This window comes from Prionailurus viverrinus, chromosome C1, assembly GCF_022837055.1.
Source record: "Prionailurus viverrinus isolate Anna chromosome C1, UM_Priviv_1.0, whole genome shotgun sequence".
Taxonomy (NCBI): Eukaryota; Metazoa; Chordata; class Mammalia; order Carnivora; family Felidae; genus Prionailurus; species Prionailurus viverrinus.
In genome coordinates this window covers 58,127,615-58,148,665 of record NC_062568.1, presented here as the reverse complement: position 1 = coordinate 58,148,665, position 21,051 = coordinate 58,127,615, and the positions used below count along the sequence as shown (strand labels likewise).

Sequence of the window (21,051 nt, the reverse complement as noted above, 5' to 3'; positions counted from 1 at the left end):
TCACAGTCTGTCATAACTTATTGCTGGAGGAGTTAAGCATGCCCTGTGCTAGAATACTGGTAAAGAACTCTGGATTTCATCTGGACTACACCCAATGTGCCTTTTGTCTTTGCTGATTTTACTTTATAGCTCTTGCTATAATGAATCATAGGACTGTATGTTGAGTCTTGTGAGCCCTCCTGGTGAATCATCAAGCCTGGAAGTGGTCTTGGGGCACCCTGAACACAACTACTTAGGGCTGGAATTTTGGGCATAGGCAAGAAAGGATGGAAGCCTGGTTTAGGATTTTAGAATTGACTCGAGATATTTTTAAAGTAGAATTGACAGGACTTGGTGATTTTTTTTCATGTGGGGAGAGTGAAATAGGAAAGTATCAAGGATATCTACAAGTTTCTGACCCCAGCAACTGACAAATGGTAGTATCCATTTATTAGGGGAACTGCATAATATAATAGAAGGAATACTGAATCTGCAGTAAAATCATCTATATGGATTCAAGTTCAGACCTGGATGTTTATTAGCTTTGTTATCAGCGGCACATCATTTTGAAACTCAGATGTCCAACTGAGACTTACAAGGATTGAATGAGACATTCGAGGAAATTTTCTAAGTTATTAGCTGTATGTAAATATTACTTGTGATTTTTAAGCTACTATTTATTAAGTACCTAATATGTGCCAGAAGCTACCAGGCATTTTATGTATTGTTAATATGGTTTTTGCATTGTTATAGTTTTAAATTAAGTTTTAAAACTCAATTAGAGTGGCTAAAATACTGGGATTTCTTTTCTTTTTTTTTTAACTTTAGAAGTTTTGTATTATATATAATATGATATGATATGATAGTCCTTGTAAGGTTTATATAATATTAGAAGTGGATGAAGTGTTGGTTTAACACTGTTCTCAGACATCATTGTTAAGTACATAATGATCAGGAAGGGGATTTGCCAACATTACACAGCTTGAGTGGCATTAGCACTCTGTTCGTCTAAAACAGAGCACACTTTATGCTGCGCTAAATGCCTCTCATTTACATATTCTGTGGATGGATAAAGGAATTTTGTTTTCATAATTTCAGATCAGGTGGGTAGCAAATATAATATCACCTTATAATTTCATTTTATTAGGTGAAGTGTTGAACAAAAACCAATTGCATGTTCAAGGAAAGATGTATTTGTGAAATGATCTTGAGTACAAAATGTCTAGATTCCAAAGAAATAATGATCCTCTCTTTCTCTTCTAGACCACTTCACCTGCATTGTGAAGGTGCTTTTCACCCTACTATACACACAAGCTCTTGTGGCACTTTCAGTTAAATGCAATGAGGAAGACAGGTTAGCCTGGAAACACACGGGAGCTCTCAAAAAGGTTAGTGTCTTGTCTGAATTTGTCATTTATAGTTTGGTGAACTCATTTAAGTTGGATATATGAATGAATGAGATTAGATGTTTGAAAGGAAAAATGAGTTATTAATAGTATTTCCACTGGAAATGGAGTACCTTCAGGTTAAACAAAGTTAAAAATGTTTCCTTGGATGGTGAAGTCTTCTTCATCTATCTCTGAACCTTGGCCTTGCCTCTTCTTATTTGGGCAGTTTTGTTTTGCTTTTGCTTGTAAGCCTTAAACTTAGAGAAGTTATGAAAATTGTACCAACGCAGTGAGTAAGTAATAAAATGTCTGCAGACTTACCTATTATACTTATTTGTCATCTTTTCTTCTCCTTGCTCCTATTTGCAGTCAGTCCAAAGATGGCTTTTGATGTGTCACCTATAAATTTAAAAATCTTAACCTTTTCTTAATTATGCTTCTTTAAATACTAATTTTTCTATCTTTAAAAAAATGTGTAAGTTCTTACAAATTTAAAGTTCTCAAGTTAAAATTACATAAACAATTTTGAAAAATTGTCCAAGTTTAGTTAAATGTAAGTATTTTCAGTGACTCGAGAACAAATGTGATACTGTAGAACCGAAGAATTGACTGAGTGGTTTGGCTTAGAGGTAGGTAAAATAAGAAAACTACTTCAGGGTGTATTTGGGGAAGTTGGTAGGAAAAAATAGTAAGTGTAGTGTTAACTGAACCTTTTGATTGGTTTATAGACTCTTCAGGAGGTTCAAACCTCTTTGAAAGGTTCAAATTATCTACTTAAATCATGGGGCGCCTGGGTAGCTCAATAGGTTAAGTGTCCAGCTCTCAATTTTGGCTCAGATCATGATCTCACAGTTTGTGAGTTCCAGACCCACATTGTGCTCTGCACTGACAGCCTGGAGCCTGCTTGGGATTCTCTCTCTCTCTCTCTCTCTCTCTCTCTCTCTCTCTCTCTGCCTCTCCCCCACTTGTGCTCTTTCTCCCTCTCTCAAAATAAACATTAAAAAAAAATCACATCTACTTATGTCAAAGGAAAGAAAATCCATGATAAATACATGAAATGTATTCAATGTAATCTTTACTTTTATCACTAGTTTACTCCCAAACCATGATTTGGTGTAAAAAAAAAAAAAAAATTAATATAGTATCACCACCAAGCTCATAATGTCTTAATTAGGGATATTGGTTGGACACTGAACCTGAATACTAGGCTGAGCTTCTGCCACTAAATAGAGCTATTATTTTTTTGGTCAAGACATAAACTTCCCGAACTTTAGTTTTCTCAAAGGTAATTGAGAGATTTGGAACATATAATTTATAAGAGCTCCTTTATTTCTAAAATTCTCTTATTCTAAATTCTCAAAATGGATATATCTTTTCCCTTAGTGATTTTTCCTCCTTGTTCCTAGTTTGTTCTTGGATAATTTTGCCTTCTGCAATTTTCTTTTTTTTTTTTTTTTTTTAATATTCTTACAATTTCTCTGCACTGTAATCTGATATTTGGATTGTTAGTATTCAAATAAGGTATATTAGGTTTCTATGCTGTTTCATTGTTTACATATGTTTTCTTTAGTAAGCTGTCTAATCATGAAACAGTACACATTTAAAACATTTTCTGATATAATTTGGGTCTAAATCTATTCATCTGATTGTTTACTAAAATGAGACCTAATGACAGAAAATCAGGCAATTGTAAATCTATGATAGAACTAACTTAGGTAACTGTTCTATCAATTTTCTTTCTCAATTTAATAATTGTTAGCTATGTAAAAAAACAGTTAATGAAACATTTAATGTAAGGCATATTCTTATCAGAACATAAATTTAGAAGTTTATAGCCATATAAATTGCTTTTAGCGAATAAAAACAATATGTTCTCTTGGTTAGTTTGCCACATGTCACTAGCTTTTTCTGTAATAGATCTAAATATTTAGGTACACAGCAGATGGTAAATAATAGCAACAATATTACAAGGAATGAAATACATCATTGTGATTTTTAACTATTCTGCATCATTCATTCTTTATTTCCTTCTTCCTTTCCTTCTTCCTTCTCTCACCCCCACTTCTTTACTTATTTCCTTTCTTCGTTGAGTCTCATGTATTCATTCTATCCCTCTATTTTCTTATCCTCAGGTATTGATAATTCCAATTAAAACAGATTTTTGCCAGCTGTAATCTGGCCTAGGGCCATAAAAATATAGGTACTATGTATGTATTTTTAAAGGGATATTAGAGTTAATTTGATAATAAGGTTTAGTTGTGCTGGAATAATCATTATTATAGTTAGTATAAATTGTGTTCTTTTGGTTACTAAAATTTCTCTTAAAAGACTTTACAACAGGATTTCATAATCTGAGGTCCTTTTGTGTTGTGTTGTGTTGTATTGTGTTGTGTTGTGTTGTGGTGTTTTGCTGGGGAGTAGGACGATAGCATCCAACATATATCCATAGTGTCTGTCATCCCCAAAATTCGAAGAACTACTGTAATTTATTTATTTATTTTTTTTTAATTTTTTTTTCAACGTTTATTTATTTTTGGGACAGAGAGAGACAGAGCATGAACGGGGGAGGGGCAGAGAGAGAGGGAGACACAGAATCGGAAACAGGCTCCAGGCTCTGAGCCATCAGCCCAGAGCCCCGACGCGGGGCTCGAACTCATGGACCGCGAGATCGTGACCTGGCTGAAGTCGGACGCTTAACCGACTGCGCCACCCAGGCGCCCCAAAACTACTGTAATTTAAACAAAGCATCTGCCCAACACATAACTGTTGGATCTCTCAACTCTCAACTCTTGATCTTTCTCTTTAATTAACTGCATACCTTTGCCACCTTTCCCATTGGATTCTTTTGATCTGATTCTAGGTCTTTCATCCATGGTCTCCTAAGTCCTCTTCTTAAGCTTTACAAGCCTATTTGTAAATTCATATATTACGTATATAAAAATATGCTTTCTTAAGACATGTATGAAATAAAACTATTTTCTTGTCTAATAATCTGATCAGAAGAATTCTCAATACAAAAGAGTGGATAGTACATTATATTTAACTTTCTGATCTGATATAGTACTTGTCATGTATAAAAAAAAGTTCTTAAAATATATTTGATAATAATGACTTAAAAGCTGATTATCACTCAATAACTCACCTGGATGATCTGAACATCATTTCTTATTATTGGAGGGTATTTTTTTCCATAAGTTAGAAAGTATTTTGACTTGAAATACTCTTCTGTTGCTATGTATTCTGTGTATCTTTTACTGAAGAATATATTGAATTTAGGAAGATTTTAGGCTGAATTGTATATTTCCAGAAACTTTAATATGTGCAAAATCATGGTAATATTTTCTTTTGAGTCTTCTACATTTTGAGTTTAAGTGAACTCTGTTTAAAAACTACTCTGATTAAATTAATTTTTGTGTTTTTTTCAAGTTTTTATTTAAATTCTAGTTAATTAACATATAGGATGATATTGGCTTCAGGATTTAGTGATTCATCACTTACATATAATACCCAGTGCTCATCACAAGTGCTCTCCTTAATACCCATCACCCATTTAAACCCCCATTGGGTGTGGGTCACACGATTTAAAGAGTGCAGTTGTAGAATCAGAACTGTTTTTGTAGTTTGGAATCAGGACATGATAACACTACATGGCTGAATGATATGAAGAAGAAGCAGAGGAGTAATTTAAAGATAATGCAAAGAACTGATTATCAAAAGAGATACATCTAGGCAAGTTCCAAGGTCAAAAATTCCAACAGTACCAAAAGAGATTCTATTAACACTACATGGCTGAATGATATAAAAAAGAAGCAGAGGAGTAATTTAAAGATAATGCAAAGAACTTATTACCAAAAGAGATACATCTAGGCAAGTTCCAAGGTCAAAAATTCCAACAGTACCAAAAGAAATTCTATTAAGTAGGCAGCAGGTGTTTATTGCTCAAATTTTTGTTCTGCAAATGGATATATATAAGTACAAAGCATACTTCCTGACATTTTGGAATTTACTGTCTAGATGAGGAGAGCATAATAACACAGGGGAAGACTAAGGATCGTCAAATAACAAATTCTACAGATCGGACTGTTAGTGATTATCAGATGGTCAGGATAAACGTATATATCCCATAGTGTGTACTCAAATCTTATATTTTACTATGTAAAAAGTATAGTTAATGAGTAGAATAAATGACATCATAGCAAACTTATTACTGTAGACCATTTTATACTTTATTGTATCTTTTTTTAAGAAAAAATTTTTTAACGTTTTTATTTATTTTTGAGACAGAGAGAGACAGAGCATGAACGAGGGAGGGTCAGAGAGAGGCAGACACAGAATCTGAAACAGGCTCCAGGCTCTGAGCTGTCAGCACAGAGCCCGACGTGGGGCTCGAACTCATGGACCACAAGATCATGACCTGAGCCGAAGTCGGCCGCCTAACCGACTGAGCCACCCAGGCGCCCCTATACTTTATTGTATCTTGAAACAACCTCCAGTATCTCAGTGAATATAAAGAGAAACATTTGTATAAAAACTTATTGACATTAATTTGAATTTATAAATAGCCATTATTTTTCCTTTCTTATAAAAATATAGCATCATTAAGCTTAATTAATTTATAAGCTGTTATTTAATGTATCTGGATTTTCTTTATTAAACATATTGTCATGTGGTGCCTAGATGGCTCAGCCTGGGTGGTTGAGTGTCTGACTCTTGATTTCAGCTCAGATCATGATGTCACGGTTGTGGGATTGAGCCCCACGGGTCTCTGCACTCAGTGGAGCCTGCTTGGGATTCTCTCTCTCCCTTTCCCTCTGCCCCTGCCCTGCTCATACTCTCTCTCAAAATAAATAAATAAACTTAAAAACAACAACATTGTCCTATTTTATTTTTACATTAATTTTTTTAAAGAAATCTCATTCAAGGAATTTGACAGAAATTGTAAAAAAAAAAAAGTTTGTGGTCCATGTTATTTCATGCATGTATGATTTTACATTATAATGAGTATATGTATATATGCTGCTTTTGGCCTTTTTCACATTATTATAAACATTGTTTCATTCAGCTCAAATTTGTCATGTCATATTCACTGCTTATAAAATGTTCTATTGAGGGGCGCCTGGGTGGCGCAGTCGGTTAAGCATCCGACTTCAGCCAGGTCACGATCTTGCGGTCCGTGAGTTCGAGCCCCACGTCAGGCTCTGGGCTGATGGCTCAGAGCCTGGAGCCTGTTTCCGATTCTGTGTCTCCCTCTCTCTCTGCCCCTCCCCCGTTCATGCTCTGTCTCTCTCTGTCCCAAAAATAAATAAATGTTGAAAAAAAAATGTATAAAAAAAATGTTCTATTGAGTTGATATGGAATAATTTAGGTAACTGCTTTACTTTTGTTAGTCATCTCTAGTTTTTCAGTATTGTAGTATTACAGTGAGTGTCTTGGGGGATTAGTTATTTTTTTTATTTTAGATTATTTCCCTAGGAAGAATTTCCAGGAGTGGAAATTACTGAGTCAAAATATATGATTTACATATGTTTGTTTACTCATTCATTATATAATTTACGTCTGTCTTTTAAAGAAGTATTGCAATAGTTTTAATCCCATACCATTTCCTTGTGAATCCAGAGGTGTGCTGTTGTACATAGATTTGGAGGACTTGAAGTTTACATGTGTGAAAAATAATGTAGTCATAATTATACCCCTACTTATTAAGAAGTGTTCTTTCCAATGTAATTTTTTTTGTAATTTTCAGTGACTGATAGAACTAATTTTTCATTTCTTCCAGAATGCATGTGATGCAGAAAAGTCTTATGAAGTGTTACTGAGCTTTGTGATAAGTGAACTGTCTAAAGGAAAGTTATACCATGAAGAAGGAGCTCAGGAATGTGCAATGGTATGCTCTAGGTGTAGAGATTATTTGTTAAAAATTTAGATTTTGTTGCCATTGTGAATATAATTTTTAAGCTATATCTATTAGAGAATGAATTGTTTAAATTCTCTTTTTTGACTTTAGGTTAGCCCTATTGCTTGGTCTCCTGAATCCATGGAAAAATACTTACAGGACTTCTGCTTACCTTTCCTCAGAATCACCAGCCTTCTTCAGCACCACCTTTTTGGGGAAGATTTACCTAGCTGCCAGGTATAATTTGGGATAGTATTTATATGCAGGACTGTCTTGCAAGTGTATGTTAGTCTAACTCAAAAGGAATAAATATTTAGAACATTTACTATTAATGTTATTTTTTTGTATTTGCTAGCATCCACTCATTTTTATGATATTACTAATATTTGCTATTAGAGCACTTTTAGATGAGATCAGTGATAATAAATGCCCAATACTTGAATAGGATCATAGTATTCATATTGATATATTTAGCATTATTTTTATCATATTGATAAATTAATCACTGATCATCATCTGCCTTTCTATCCTTTTAAAAGTTATGTTGATCAGAAAGCTGGTTGTCTGAAGACATGATGGCATTTATATAACTTTAGGACAGGAAAATGCTCACTTTGTAACCAGTTAAGTTAAAAATTTGGATATATTAGTGGTTTAGCCTATTTCATAAAACTGTGGGTTGATGTGAGTAGGCAAGAAAGTGACAGAATGGGGAACCACTATGTTTATAGGATTATAATCCTGACATTATCTCCCATCTGTTTCCAGGGAATTTGATATTAATTCCATGGGAATTAAGACATTTATCATATATATGGCCTTTGAAGCCTGTAGTATATCAGAATTAAGCAGTTGATTGTTCTTTCTCTCTTAAGTAATTGACCATTGCATTAAATAGTTTAGATTGTTTGGTTTTTTCAAATGATTCAAGATAAACTCTATACATTTGTCTTTGAAACATTCAGAATTTATGGACATTGAATAAATTAAAACTGTTCATCCATTAGATTTTCTTTCATAGGTGTCTTATTTTTAAATTTCAACTTAAAAGTGTTTTCTTCTGCTATACAGTAGTTGTTCCTTATCCATGGGGAATATGTTCTAAGGCTCCTAGTGTATGCCTGAAACTGGGGATAGTGCTGAACCCTATATATATTATGTATTTTTTCTCTGTACATAAATATCTATGATAAAGTTTAATTTATAAATCAGGCATAATAAGAGATTAACAACTAATAATGAAACAATTATAAGAGTATACTATAATAAAAGTTATGTGAATGCTGTCTCTCTCTTAAAATAACTGTATTCACCCTTCTTGTGATGATGTGAGATGACAAAATACCAACAGGATGAGACGAAGTTAGGTGAATGATGTGTAGGCATTGTGATGTAGTGTTAAGTTACTATTGACCTTCTAACTATATATCAGAAGATGGATCATCTGTTTCTGAACCACAGTTGACCACCAGTAACTGAAGCCACAGAAAACAAAACTGGGATAAGGGGGAACTACTGTCTGAGCATCTTCAAGCATGCAGGAGATTAATTTTTTAAAAATATGCTACTTCATTAATTTTTCTTTATTCACATTTAAAGGCCATAGGCTGTGGCTCTTTGTATGCTTATTACCTTATGGTTTATTTTATCATTTGTTTTTATTGGAAGTTATTTTTCTCCCCTAAGTTGGACATTATCTGGAAGCAGAAGCTCTCGAACTGGGCATTGAAAGTTGGTTGGGGGTTGGGTGTACAGTGATGCCTATAGTAGAGCACCAGGCACATGCTTAGAACAGGGAAGCAATACATCAATTAGGAGGCCTGAAAGGAGCAGTGCTACTTAGTGTTAGAAATACATTAAGGGGAAGTTGTAGTGAATCTTGAATTTCACATGAAGAAATTTGGACCATTGAAAGATTTGGGACAAAAATGTGACATGATTCAAATTTTATTTCAGGATGAAATTTCATTCTAATATTAGACATATTTGAGAGTGTGAGGAATGGGAGGCCTGGGAACAGAAAAGCTAGTTGGGGAATGACATAATAGAAATAGAAGAGGATAGGGAGCAATTAAAGATTACAGAGGTGGAATAGTCAGGATTTGACAGCTAGTTGAACATGTGGGAGTCAAGGGAGAAGAGAGAGTCACACTGTACTTGGGTTTTGGGCCTCTGAGACTTGAACCTTTCTGGTATAGTTAATAGAAGGAGGAAGTATGGAACAAGTCTCTGTGACCTGAGTGAAAGAATTTTGCATATATTCAAGTTGAGGGGTTGGTTGGATATGGATATATTCAACTGAAGTGAGAAAAGTTAGATTACAACTTTAGGTAGAAGTTCTCTTTTTGTTTAGATTTCTGTCATCTGTGTAATCTAACTTTTGTAGATTTCACATTTTTTTCTTTGTGTCACTTTCATTTAATTTTTTTGGTTAGCGATATATTTATTCTTACAAATACTTTTATAATCAATTTGTCAATTTTCTTCCAATAGCCTACAAGATGTTAGATGAGAATTGCTTTGAACGTGTAGTTTTAAGACATTGAGCATAGTTTATATATCCATTCAGGGCTTCTTTTAATTTTCATAGAATTTTTAAATTGTCATCTTTTTTATGTTTATTTTATTTCTGAGAGAGAGAGAGAAAGAGAGAGAGAGAGAGAGAGAGGCGAGAGAGCACAAGTTGGGGAGGGGCAGAGAGAGAGAGGGGGACAGAGGATCCGAAGCAGGCTCCGTGCTGAAAGGAGTGAGCCTGATGTGAGGCTTGAACTCATAAACTGCAAGATCATGACTTGAGCTGAAGTCAGATGCTCAACCAACTGAGCTACCCGGCACTCCTAAAATTTTCATCTTAAAGTCTGGAACATTCTTCATAAAGTGAACCCAAAAGGCTTTATGGTTTTAGTTTCTTTCTAAATGATGTATTATTTCTGTGACACTCTGATTACTTCTTGCTGGTATAGAATAATACTATTAATTTTGGTGTGTTCTTGTAACTGGTCACTTGCTGAACTCTTACTAATTCGAATAGTTTGTCCGTTGATTCTTTTAGTTGCTTTATGTAATTATCATATCATCTGAAAATAATGAGAATGTTGTCTCTTTCCTTCAAATATTTATTTTTCTATTATTGTCTTAATACATGTCTAGTGAGTATTTTGAACAGTGGATGTAACAGGCAGCATCCTTTTTTTTTTAAGTCATTTTTTTAAAATTTACATCCAAATTAGCATATAGTGCAACAATGATTTCAGGAGTAGATTCCATAGTGCCCCTTACCCATTTAGCCCATGCCCCTTCCCACAACCCCTCCAGTAACCCTCAGTTTGTTCTCCATATTTATGAGTCTCTTCTGTTTTGTCTCCCTCCCTGTTTTTATATTATTTTTGTTTCCCTTCCCTTATGTTCATCTGTTTTGTCTCTTAAAGTCCTCATATGAGTGAAGTCCTATGATTTTTGTCTTTCTCTGATTAATTTCATTTAGCATAATACCCTCTAGTTCATCCACGTAGTTTCAAATGGCAAGATTTTGTTCTTTTTGATTGCCGAGTAATACTCCGTTGTATATATATACCACGTCTTCTTTATCCATTCATCCATCGATGGACATTTGGGCTCTTTCCATACTTTGGCTATTGTTGATAGTGCTGCTATAAACATGGGGGTGCATGTTTCCCTTCGAAACAGTGCATATGTATCCCTTGGATAAATGCCTAGTAGTGCAATTGCTGGGTCATAGGGTAGTTCTGTTTTTAGTTTTTTGAGGAACCTCCATACTCTTTTCCAGAGTGGCTGCATCAGCTTGCATTCTCACCAACTTTCTCCGCATCCTCGCCAACATCTGTTGTTGCCTGAGTTGTTAATGTTAGCCATTCTGACAGGTGTGAGGTGGTATCTCATTGTGGTTTTGATTTGTATTTCCCTGATGATGAGTGATGTTGAGCATTTTTTATGTGTCAGTTGGCCATCTGGATGTCTTCTTTGGAGAAGTATCTATTCATGTCTTTTGCCCGTTTCTTCCCTGGATTATTTGTTTTTTGGATGTTGAGTTTGGTAAGTTCTTTATAGATTTTGGATACTAACCCTTTATCTGTGTCATTTGCAAACATCTTCTCCCATTCCATCGGTTGTCTTTTAGTTTTGCTGATTGTTTCCTTCACTGTGCAGAAGCTTTTTATTTTTATTTATTTATTTTTTTAATTTTTTTTTTTCAACGTTTATTTATTTTTGGGACAGAGAGAGACAGAGCATGAACGGGGGAGGGGCAGAGAGAGGGAGACACAGAATCGGAAACAGGCTCCAGGCTCTGAGCCATCAGCCCAGAGCCCGACGCGGGGCTCGAACTCACGGACCGCAAGATCGTGACCTGGCTGAAGTCAGACGCTTAACCGACTGTGCCACCCAGGCGCCCCAGAAGCTTTTTATTTTGATGAGGTCCCAGTATTTCATTTTTGCTTTTCTTTCCCTTGCCTCTGGAGATGTGTTGAGTAAGAAGTTGCTGCGGCCAAGGACAAAGAGGTTTTTGCCTGCTTTCTCCTGGAGGATTTTGATGGCTTCCTGTCTTACATTTGTGCCTTTCACCCATTTTGAGTTTATTTTTGTGTGTGGTGTAAGAAAGTGGTCCAGGTTCATTCTTCTGCATGTCGCTGTCCAGTTTTCCCAGCACCAGTTGCTGAAGAGACTGTCTTTATTACATTGGATATTTTTTCCTGCTTTGTCAAAGATTAGTTGGCCATATGTTTGTGGGTCCATTTCTGGGTTCTCTATTCTCTTTCATTGATCTGAGTGTCTGTTCTTGTGCCAGTACCATACTGTCTTGATGATTACAGCTTTGTGTTATAGCTTGAAGTCCGGGATTGTGATGCCTCCTGCTTTGGTTTTCTTTTTCAAGATCGCTTTGGCTATTCGGGGGTCTTTTCTGGTTCTATACAAAGTTTAGGATTATTTGTTCTAGCTCTGTGAAGAATGCTGGTGTTATTTTGACAGGGATTGCATTGAATATGTAGATTGTTTTGGGTAGTATCAACATTTTAACAATATTTGTTGTTCCTATCCAGGAGCATGGAATCTTTTTCCATTTTTTTGTGTCTTCTTCAGTTTCTTTCATAAGCTTTCTATAGTTTTCAGTGTATAGATTTTTCACCTCTTTGGTTAGATTTATTCCTAGGTATTTTATGGTTTTTGGTGCAACTGTAAATGGGATCGATTCCTTGATTTCTCTTTCTGTCGCTTCATTGTTGGTGTATAGGAATGCAACCGATTTCTGTGCATTGATTTTATATCCTGCAACTTTGCTGAATTCATGAATCAATGCTAGCAATTTTTTGGTGGAATCTTTTGGGTTTTCTATATAGAGTATCATGTCATCTGCGAAGAGTGAAAGTTTGACCTCCTTCTGGCTGATTTGGATGCCTTTTATTTCTTTGTGTTGTCTGATTGCAGAGGCTAAGACTTCCAATACTATGTTGAATAACAGTGGCGAGAGTGGACATCCCTGTCTTGTCCCTGACCTTAGGGGGATAGCTCTTAGTTTTTCCCCACTGAGGATATTAGTGTTGGTTCATTCATATATGACTTTTATGATCTTGAGGTATGCTCCTTCTATCCCTACTTTCTTGAGGGTTTTTATCAAGAAAGAAGGCAGCATCCTTTTTTGTACCCTATCCTAAGAGACTTCTTTTAAAGTTTCCTGTGCATTTCTTTTTGTTTGTTTCTTTTTTATTATTATTATTATAAATGGAATTATTTAAAATTATATTTTCTAGTATGTTGCTAAGATGTAGAAATCCAACTGGATTTTTGAACATTAATCATCTACATTTATCCACTTTGCTAATAAATTCTATGATTATTTGTAATAGACAGTAGACTCTTGAGTTTCACAAGACATTTAAAAAAATTTTTTTAACATTTTGGTAAGCGTGGGAATTCATCAAGAATGGTACCTAGTACGTATTCCAGCACAACATTCTGCTCTCCACAGTAATCTTTAGACTTCCTAATTCGGTTAAATGTCTTAACCTAACACTATTTCTACTACCATAAGAGGGCTAATTATAGTAAACTATATGGTTCTCCTATATTTTCTCCTACTTAAATGCAGCCTCTCTTATTTATCCTCTAACTCCGGAATTCTTACAGAGGGACTTCAGGTAATTTTTGAATTCCATAGCATTACCTGTAAAATGTTTGTGTATGTGTATTTTTCTTAGAAGAAAATGGTTTATCAGACTCTTCTAGGGGACCTTGATTATCACCACCATCCCAACATTTGAAAATCAGTGCTCTAATATATCTCCTTTAATTCTTTTATCTCTCTTCTGTCAAACAATAGTTGTGCCATGAATATTTATATTGATAGCTAGCATTTATTGTATACTGACTACATGCTAAGCACTGTTAAGTGCTTTGCGTTTGAATTCATTTAAGTTCCACAGCAATTCTGAGATGGCTGTTATAGTCCTCACTTTACAGACAAGTAAACAGGCCCAGAGCTGAATAATCTGCTCAAGACTCACAGCTAGTATTTAAAGCAGCCAGAATTTGAACACAGTCAGTCTGCATGCCAAATCTGAACTATTACCGTCTGAACTGTGCTACTGCTTGCTACACAAAACTTTTTTTGAAGCACTCAGTTTTCTTCTAGTATTCAATCTATAAAAACTTAAAATATTGCATGTTGTACTCTCTTTGAATCTCAATACAATTGTGAATACTTCATCTATAGGTGTCTCTTTTAGTACAATAATAGGATGATCAATTTATTGATAGCTGAATAGACATGGACATAGCAAAAAAAAAAAAAATTGAAAACATCTGAAGTATCCATCAATGAGAAGCTTGTTAAATAAATTGTGTTTTTTTCATACAATGGAATACTCTTCAGAAGAGAATAGAGGGCACCTGGGTGGCTCAGTTGGTTGAGCATCCGACTTCGGCTCAGGTCATGGTCTCGCGGTCCATGAGTTTGAGCCCCATGTCAGGCTCTGTGCTGGCAGCTCAGAGCCTGGAGCCTGCTTCAGATCCTGGTCTCCCTCTCTCTCTCTGCCCTTCTGGCACTCATGCTCTGTCTCTCTCTCTCTCCCGCAAAAAATAAATAAACATTAAAAACAATTTTTTAAAGAAAAGAATAGAAAGTTTTCTATGTATTAATATGGAAAAATCTCAAAAATATTTTAAGTAAACAAAGGCAAGATATGCTTATATTAAATTCAGTAGGGGAAAAATAGTGGTTTATATACACACGCACACACACACACATACACACACACTCTGGAAAAATACATTAAAAAATTATGGTCAGTTCTGGGGCGCCTAGATGGCTCAGTCAGTTAAGCATCCGACTTCGGCTCAGGTCATGATCTCACGGTTTGTGAGTTCGAGCCCCGTGTCGGGCTCTGTGCTGACAGCTCAGAGCCTGGAGCCTGCTTCAGATTCTGTGTCTCCCTCTCTCTCTGCCTCTCGCCTGCTCATGCTCTGTCTCTGTCTCAAAAATAAATAAAACATTTAAAAAAAAATTATGGTCAGTTCTTACCTAGGAGTTGGGATTGTGAGTTTGAGATTTGTATCGAAAGGGAACAGAGATGGTTGAAAGTTTTGTTTTTTTTTAATGATATCTTTTCATACTTTCTAGTGTTTAAATATTATAAACATATTCTGCAATAATTATGTTTGCAGAAAAGAAAAATATATATTTTTTGAACAGGTACTGTATTCATAGTTTTCAAAATTCAAAAGTACAGTTTCTTTTTTTAAAAAGCTTTTATTTAAATTCCAGTTAGTTACCATACAGTATAATACTAGTTTCAGATGTACAATATAGTAATTTAAGTACTATCATACAACACCTGGTGTTCATCACAGAAAGTGCACTCCTTAATCCCCATAGCGTATTTGACCCATCATCCCACCCACTTCCCCTCTGATAACCATCAATTTGTTCTCTCAAACAATTTTTTTCCCCTTTGCTCGTTTGTTTTGTTTTTTAAAATCCACATGTGAGTGAAATCATGCGGCATATGGTATTTGTCTTACTCCGCTTAACTTATTTTGCTTAGCATAATACATTCTAGCTCCGTAGATGTCATTGCAAATGGCAAGGTTTCATTCGTTTTGATGGCTGAGTAATACTTCATTGTACATATATACCACATCTTTATCCATTCATCTATCAATGGGCACTTGAGCTGCTTTTATAATTTGGCTGTTGTTGATAATACTGCTCTAAACATTGGGGGTGCATGTGCCCCTTCAAGTCAGTATTTTTGTATCCTTTGGGGTAAATACCTAGTAGTGCAATTGCTGGGTCATAGGGTAGTTCTATTTTTAACTTTCTGAGGAGCCTCCATACTGTTTTCCAGAGTGGCTGCATCAGTTTGCATTCCCACCAACAGTGTAAGGGGGCTCCCCTTTTTCCACATCGTTGCTAATATCTGTTGTTCCTGTGTTGTTAGTTTAAGCCATTCTGACAGGTGTGAGGTGGTATCTCACTGTGGTTTTGATTTGTATTTCTCTGATGATGAGTGATGTTTCATATGTCTGTTAACCATCTGTATGCCTTCTTTGAACAAATGTCTATCCATGTCTTCTGCCCATTTCTTAACTGGATTATTTGTTTTTTGGCTGTTGAGTTTGATAAGTTCTTTATAGATTTTGGATACTGACCCTTTATCAGATAATGTTGTTGGTAAATATCTTCTCCCATTCCATAGATTACTTTTTAGTTTTGTTATTTCCTTCACTGTGCAGAAGGTGTTTTGTCTCGATGAAGTCTCAGTAGTTCATGTTTGCTTTTGTTTCCCTTGCCTCTGGAAACGTGTCTAGTTAGAAGTTGCTACACCTGATGCCTAAGAGGTTACTGCCTGTGTTCTCCTGTAGGATTTTGATGGTTTCCTGTCACACATTTAGATCTTTCATCCATTTTGTATTTATTTTTGTGTATGGTATAAGAAAGTGATCCAGTTTCATTCTTCTGCATGTTGCTGTCCAATTTTCCCAACACCACTGGTTGAGGAGACTTTTTGTCCATTTGTTATTCTTTCCTGCTTTGTTGAAGATTAGTTGACCATATAGTTGTGGGTTTATTTCTGGGTTTTCTATTCTGTCCCATTGATTTCTGTGTCTATTTTTGTGCCAGTACCATACTGTTTTGGTGACTACAGCTTTGTAATATAACTTGAAGTCCAGAATTGTGATGCCTCCAGCTTTGCTTTTCCTTTTCAAGATGGGCTTTGGCTATTTAGGGTCCTTAGAGATCATTTCATATTCAATATATGAAGATCTTCCTCATTTTGTTTTACAGATTCAGAATATTTCATTGTATGAGGTACCAGGATTTATTTAATCAGTCCTCCATTAATAAATATTTGGGTTATTTCTAGTCCTTTGCTCTTTGTAAATGATACAACAATGAATAATAGTGTATGCAAGTTATTTTGCATGTTTTTTTTATTGTATTTGTAGGATAAATTCTTTGAAGTGATTTGCTGTGGCAGCCCTTACACGCACTTGTAGTTATGATGGTTGTTACCAAACTACCCTTCATTGAAGTTGTACCAATTATGTTGACAGTAATGTATGAGAGTTTCCCTATACTGTACTTGTATCTACTTAGTGTATTATCACACTGTTTGATTTTTGCCTCTAGATCTTTTGTCTAGGTAAAATATATCTCAGTGTAATTTTTATTAGCATTCCTCCTAAGGTTGAGCATGTTCCATATTTAGGAGCCATTTTCTTTTACTCCAGTTTAGTTGTTATATAGCACTTCTTTTGAAAATAATTAGAGAATGAAAAAATTAAAAAGATAATTTACTGTCTGATCTTGAAAAAAGTATCTCATGACTTTTCTTTGTTTAGAATAATCTGCCACTCTGTTTTGTTTAAGTTGAATGGGAAACTTTTCTTTCATTTTTTATTTCTTTCATAAATTTTTCCTCAGCTGTGATTCTTTCATTTCAGTGAACTGCATTTGGACTCAGTATCTGCTTCATAAAATACAGGCCAAGTAATCATGAAGTAGCCTAGGAATCCCAGGAGAAAAGAAATACATTTATGTAAATCTTTGTTAATTTTTATTGGTTGTTGGATTTCCTGTCACAAAGATGAAAATGTTGCTATTTTTCTACCATTAGTAGTTCCCTTTATCTCTGGTTATTTTTGTGCCTTACATTAGAAATAACTGTCTTCTCTCAATACAGCAGGAAGATAAATCATTTATAAATATATATGCACAAAACAACAAAACTCCAAATTACGTATGCAGAAATTGACAGAATTGAAAGAAAAAACAGACAAATCCACAATTACAACTAGAGATTTCAGGGTTCTTTCTTACTAGTCAATAACAAGTAGACAGATAACCAAATAGTATAAATGTTATCTGAATAATACTATCAATCAACTTGGTGTAATGACATCTATAGAATACTTCACCAAACAATAATAGAATGCATATTTTTTACTAGTGTACATGAAATATTCACCAGAATGTACCATATGCCAAGCCATAATGCAAGTATCAATAAATTCAGAAGAACTGAAGTCATACAACACATTTCTGCCACACAGGAATTAAATTAGAAATCAATAACAAAAAATATGGAAATCCCCAAATGTGTGGGAATTAAGCAACAAACTTTTAAATAACTTACATTAGGTCAGAAATTCCAAGGAAATTAGAAAACACTTAAACTGAGTGAAAATGAAAACACAGCATAGCAAAAAAGTGGGATGCCGCTAAAGTAGTCCTTGGAGAGATACAGCTTCAAATGCTTATATTTAAAAAGAAGAAAGTTCTAGGGGCACCTAGATAGCTCAGTCAGTTAAATGTCCTAGTCTTGATTTCAGCTCAGATCTCAGGTCATGAGGTCAAGCCCTGCATGGGGCTCTGCACTGATAGCACCAAGCCTGCTTGAGATCCTCTCTCCTTCTGCCTCTGCCCCCGCCGCCACACAAAAAAGTAAGTAAATAAACATTTAAAAAATAGAAGAAACTTCTCAAGTCATTTGTCTAAATTTCTACTTTATGAAGCTTCTAGTTTCAAATTAGACCCCGAGCAATTAAAAGAAAGGAAATTACAAAAATTAGAGCAGAAATCAATGAAGGAGTAATGAAGAGACAGTAGAGAAATTCAGTGAGTCGAAAGTCTGTTTTTTTGTAAAGATCAGTAAAATGGATAAACCTAAAATGTTAGGAGCTCAGCTGAGCTGGGAGAAAGAATTGAGCTGCTGGGTGTCAGAGTAGCTGATTAAAGTCAGTCACAAGCCAAAAGTGAGAGAATTAGGTCTTCAGTCACTTACTGTGAAGCAGGAGGCTAAGACCAGAAGAAGTGCCAGTTCCTTCTGTTCCATTTACCCTTATGGAATGAAATGGTACAACAGTGGAGGATCAGGTGTATCAGCACAGATATGGGGATCTGTTGAAGGAGCCCCAAAAGCCCCGAACTAAAAGCTCTGGCAGTGTTATGGACTCTGAGATAGAGAAGGGGTTGGGGAGACAAGGATAAGAGTAGAAGACACTCCTTCTCAAGACCTCAGATAAAGAAGCCTAGGAATAAAGGTACCAGGGCTGGGAATGTAAATATATGAAAGAGTGTGACAGGATGGGGGTAGGGGGCTGAGAACTTGACTAGAAATTCCTTCAGAGACTGCAGTGCATTTTGGCTGTGTACTGGATCTGATGTAGGGAAGGCAGTTTTCATCCATGAAGCCTGCGAAGTAAAACCTTTATAAATTGCCTATAGTTAGGTCTGAAAAAACCACACGTAGAATTTTAACCAGGAGCCAGACTCCTCACCAGATCGATAAGAAAAAGAAAAGAAGGTACAAATTACCAATATCAGGAATGAAGGAGGAAACATCCCTACAAAACTGTAAGAGAGTATTATGAATAACATTTGCCAATAAATTTGATAATGTAGATTAAATGGACAAATTCCTTGAAAAATAAAACTTACTCAAACTGACTCAAGAAGAAATAGAAAGTCTTAACTAGATCTGTATAAAGTAAGAAAGTTGATTTAGCTATTAAACCTCTATAATTATTATCCTTCCAAAAAAGAAAAGTCAACAACTTTATACCAACAAAGATAACATCATGGTTAATCCTATCAAACATTTAAGGAAGAAATTCCATTGATACATATAAACTCTTTCAGAAAACAGAGGAAGAAGAAACAGTCCAAATTCATTTTAATCGGCCAATTTTACCCTGACACCCAAATCAGGCATCGTGAGAAAACTACAAACCCACATCTTTCATGAACATAAAGCAAACGCCTTGACAAAATATTAGCAGTAGAAGAGGATGGCCAACGGGGCGCCTGGGTGGCGCAGTCGGTTAAGCGTCCGACTTCAGCCAGGTCACGATCTCGCGGTCCGTGAGTTCAAGCCCCGCGTCAGGCTCTGGGCGGATGGCTCGGAGCCTGGAGCCTGTTTCCGATTCTGTGTCTCCCTTTCTCTCTGCCCCTCCCCCGTTCATGCTCTGTCTCTCTCTGTCCCAAAAATAAATAAAAACGTTGAAAAAAAAAAAAAAAAAAAAAGAAGAGGATGGCCAAGAAGATCATGGCCAAGTGGGTTTAGTCTAGGAATGCATAGTTGGTTCAACAACAAAAATCATTTAATTTAATTTAATTCACCATATCAATAAAAAGAGATTTTTAGGGGCGCCTGGGTGGCGCAGTCGGTTGAGCGTCCGACTTCAGCCAGGTCACGATCTCGCGGTCCGTGAGTTCGAGCCCCGCGTCGGGCTCTGGGCTGATGGCTCAGAGCCTGGAGCCTGTTTCCGATTCTGTGTCTCCCTCTCTCTCTGCCCCTCCCCCATTCGTGCTCTGTCTCTCTCTGTCCCAAAAATAAATAAACATTGAAAAAAAAAAAAAAATTAAAAAAAAAAAAAAAGAGATTTTTAAAAAGCATATTATCATCTCAGTAGTCAAAAATTTTTTTGGACGAAATTCAATTCCTGTTCATGGTAAAAACACTAAAAAAACAACAGTAAGCAATTTTTTTCAGCCTAATAAAAGAAATGTATGAAAAATGCATAGCTAACATCATAATTAATAATGAAAGATAGGAAACTTTCTCCTGAAGATCAGGAAAGACCAGGATGGCTGCCCTCATCACTTCTTTTTAGTATTGAATTAGAGGTTCTGGGAAGAGCAGTTAGGCAAGAAAAAGAAATAAAAGGCATCTGGATTGGAAAGGAAGAGGTAAAATAACGTCTGTTTTCAAATTAGATAATCTTTTATGTGGGCAAATTATAAGGAATCTCCAAAAAACTATTAAAGCAAATCACTGAGTTCAGCAGAGTTATAGGATACATGATCTATGTACCATAAAAAAAAAAAAAAACAAAAAAAAAACCCCACATCTAATTTATTTGCACTGGCAGTGAGCAATCCAAAAATGAAATTTAAGAAATAATTCCAGGGTGCCTGGTTGGCTCAGTCGGTTAATCAGCTCAGGTCATGATCTCGCGGTCTGTGAGTTCAAGCTCCGCATCGGGCTCTGTGCTGACAGCTCAGGGCCTGGAGCCTGTTTCGGATTCTGTGTCTCCCTCTCTCTCTGACCCTTCCCCGTTCATGCTCTGTCTCTCTCTGTCTCAAAAAAAATAAATGTTAAAAAAAAATTTTTTTTTTTAAAGAAATAATTCCATTTACAATAGGGCGATGAAAATATTCTGGAATTAGTTTGTGATGGTTGTACAATTCTGTGAATGTACTAAACTGTGCATGTTAAGACGGTGAATTTTATGGAATACAAATTACATCTCAATTAAAAAAATATATGGAGG

At 35.6% G+C, this 21,051-nt stretch overlaps 1 protein-coding gene across 2 annotated transcripts in view; it reads left to right on the top strand.

The window, feature by feature from the left end:
• The window catches only part of UBR3 (ubiquitin protein ligase E3 component n-recognin 3), a 234,392-nt gene that overhangs the window by 202,044 nt on the left and 11,297 nt on the right, over nt 1-21,051 (top strand). For both annotated transcript variants that reach the window (XM_047870436.1, XM_047870435.1), the window contains exons 33-35: nt 1,243-1,367; nt 7,144-7,251; nt 7,372-7,497. In XM_047870436.1, the coding sequence (XP_047726392.1) occupies nt 1,243-1,367; nt 7,144-7,251; nt 7,372-7,497 (359 nt within the window). The remainder of the gene's footprint in view (nt 1-1,242; nt 1,368-7,143; nt 7,252-7,371; nt 7,498-21,051) is intronic.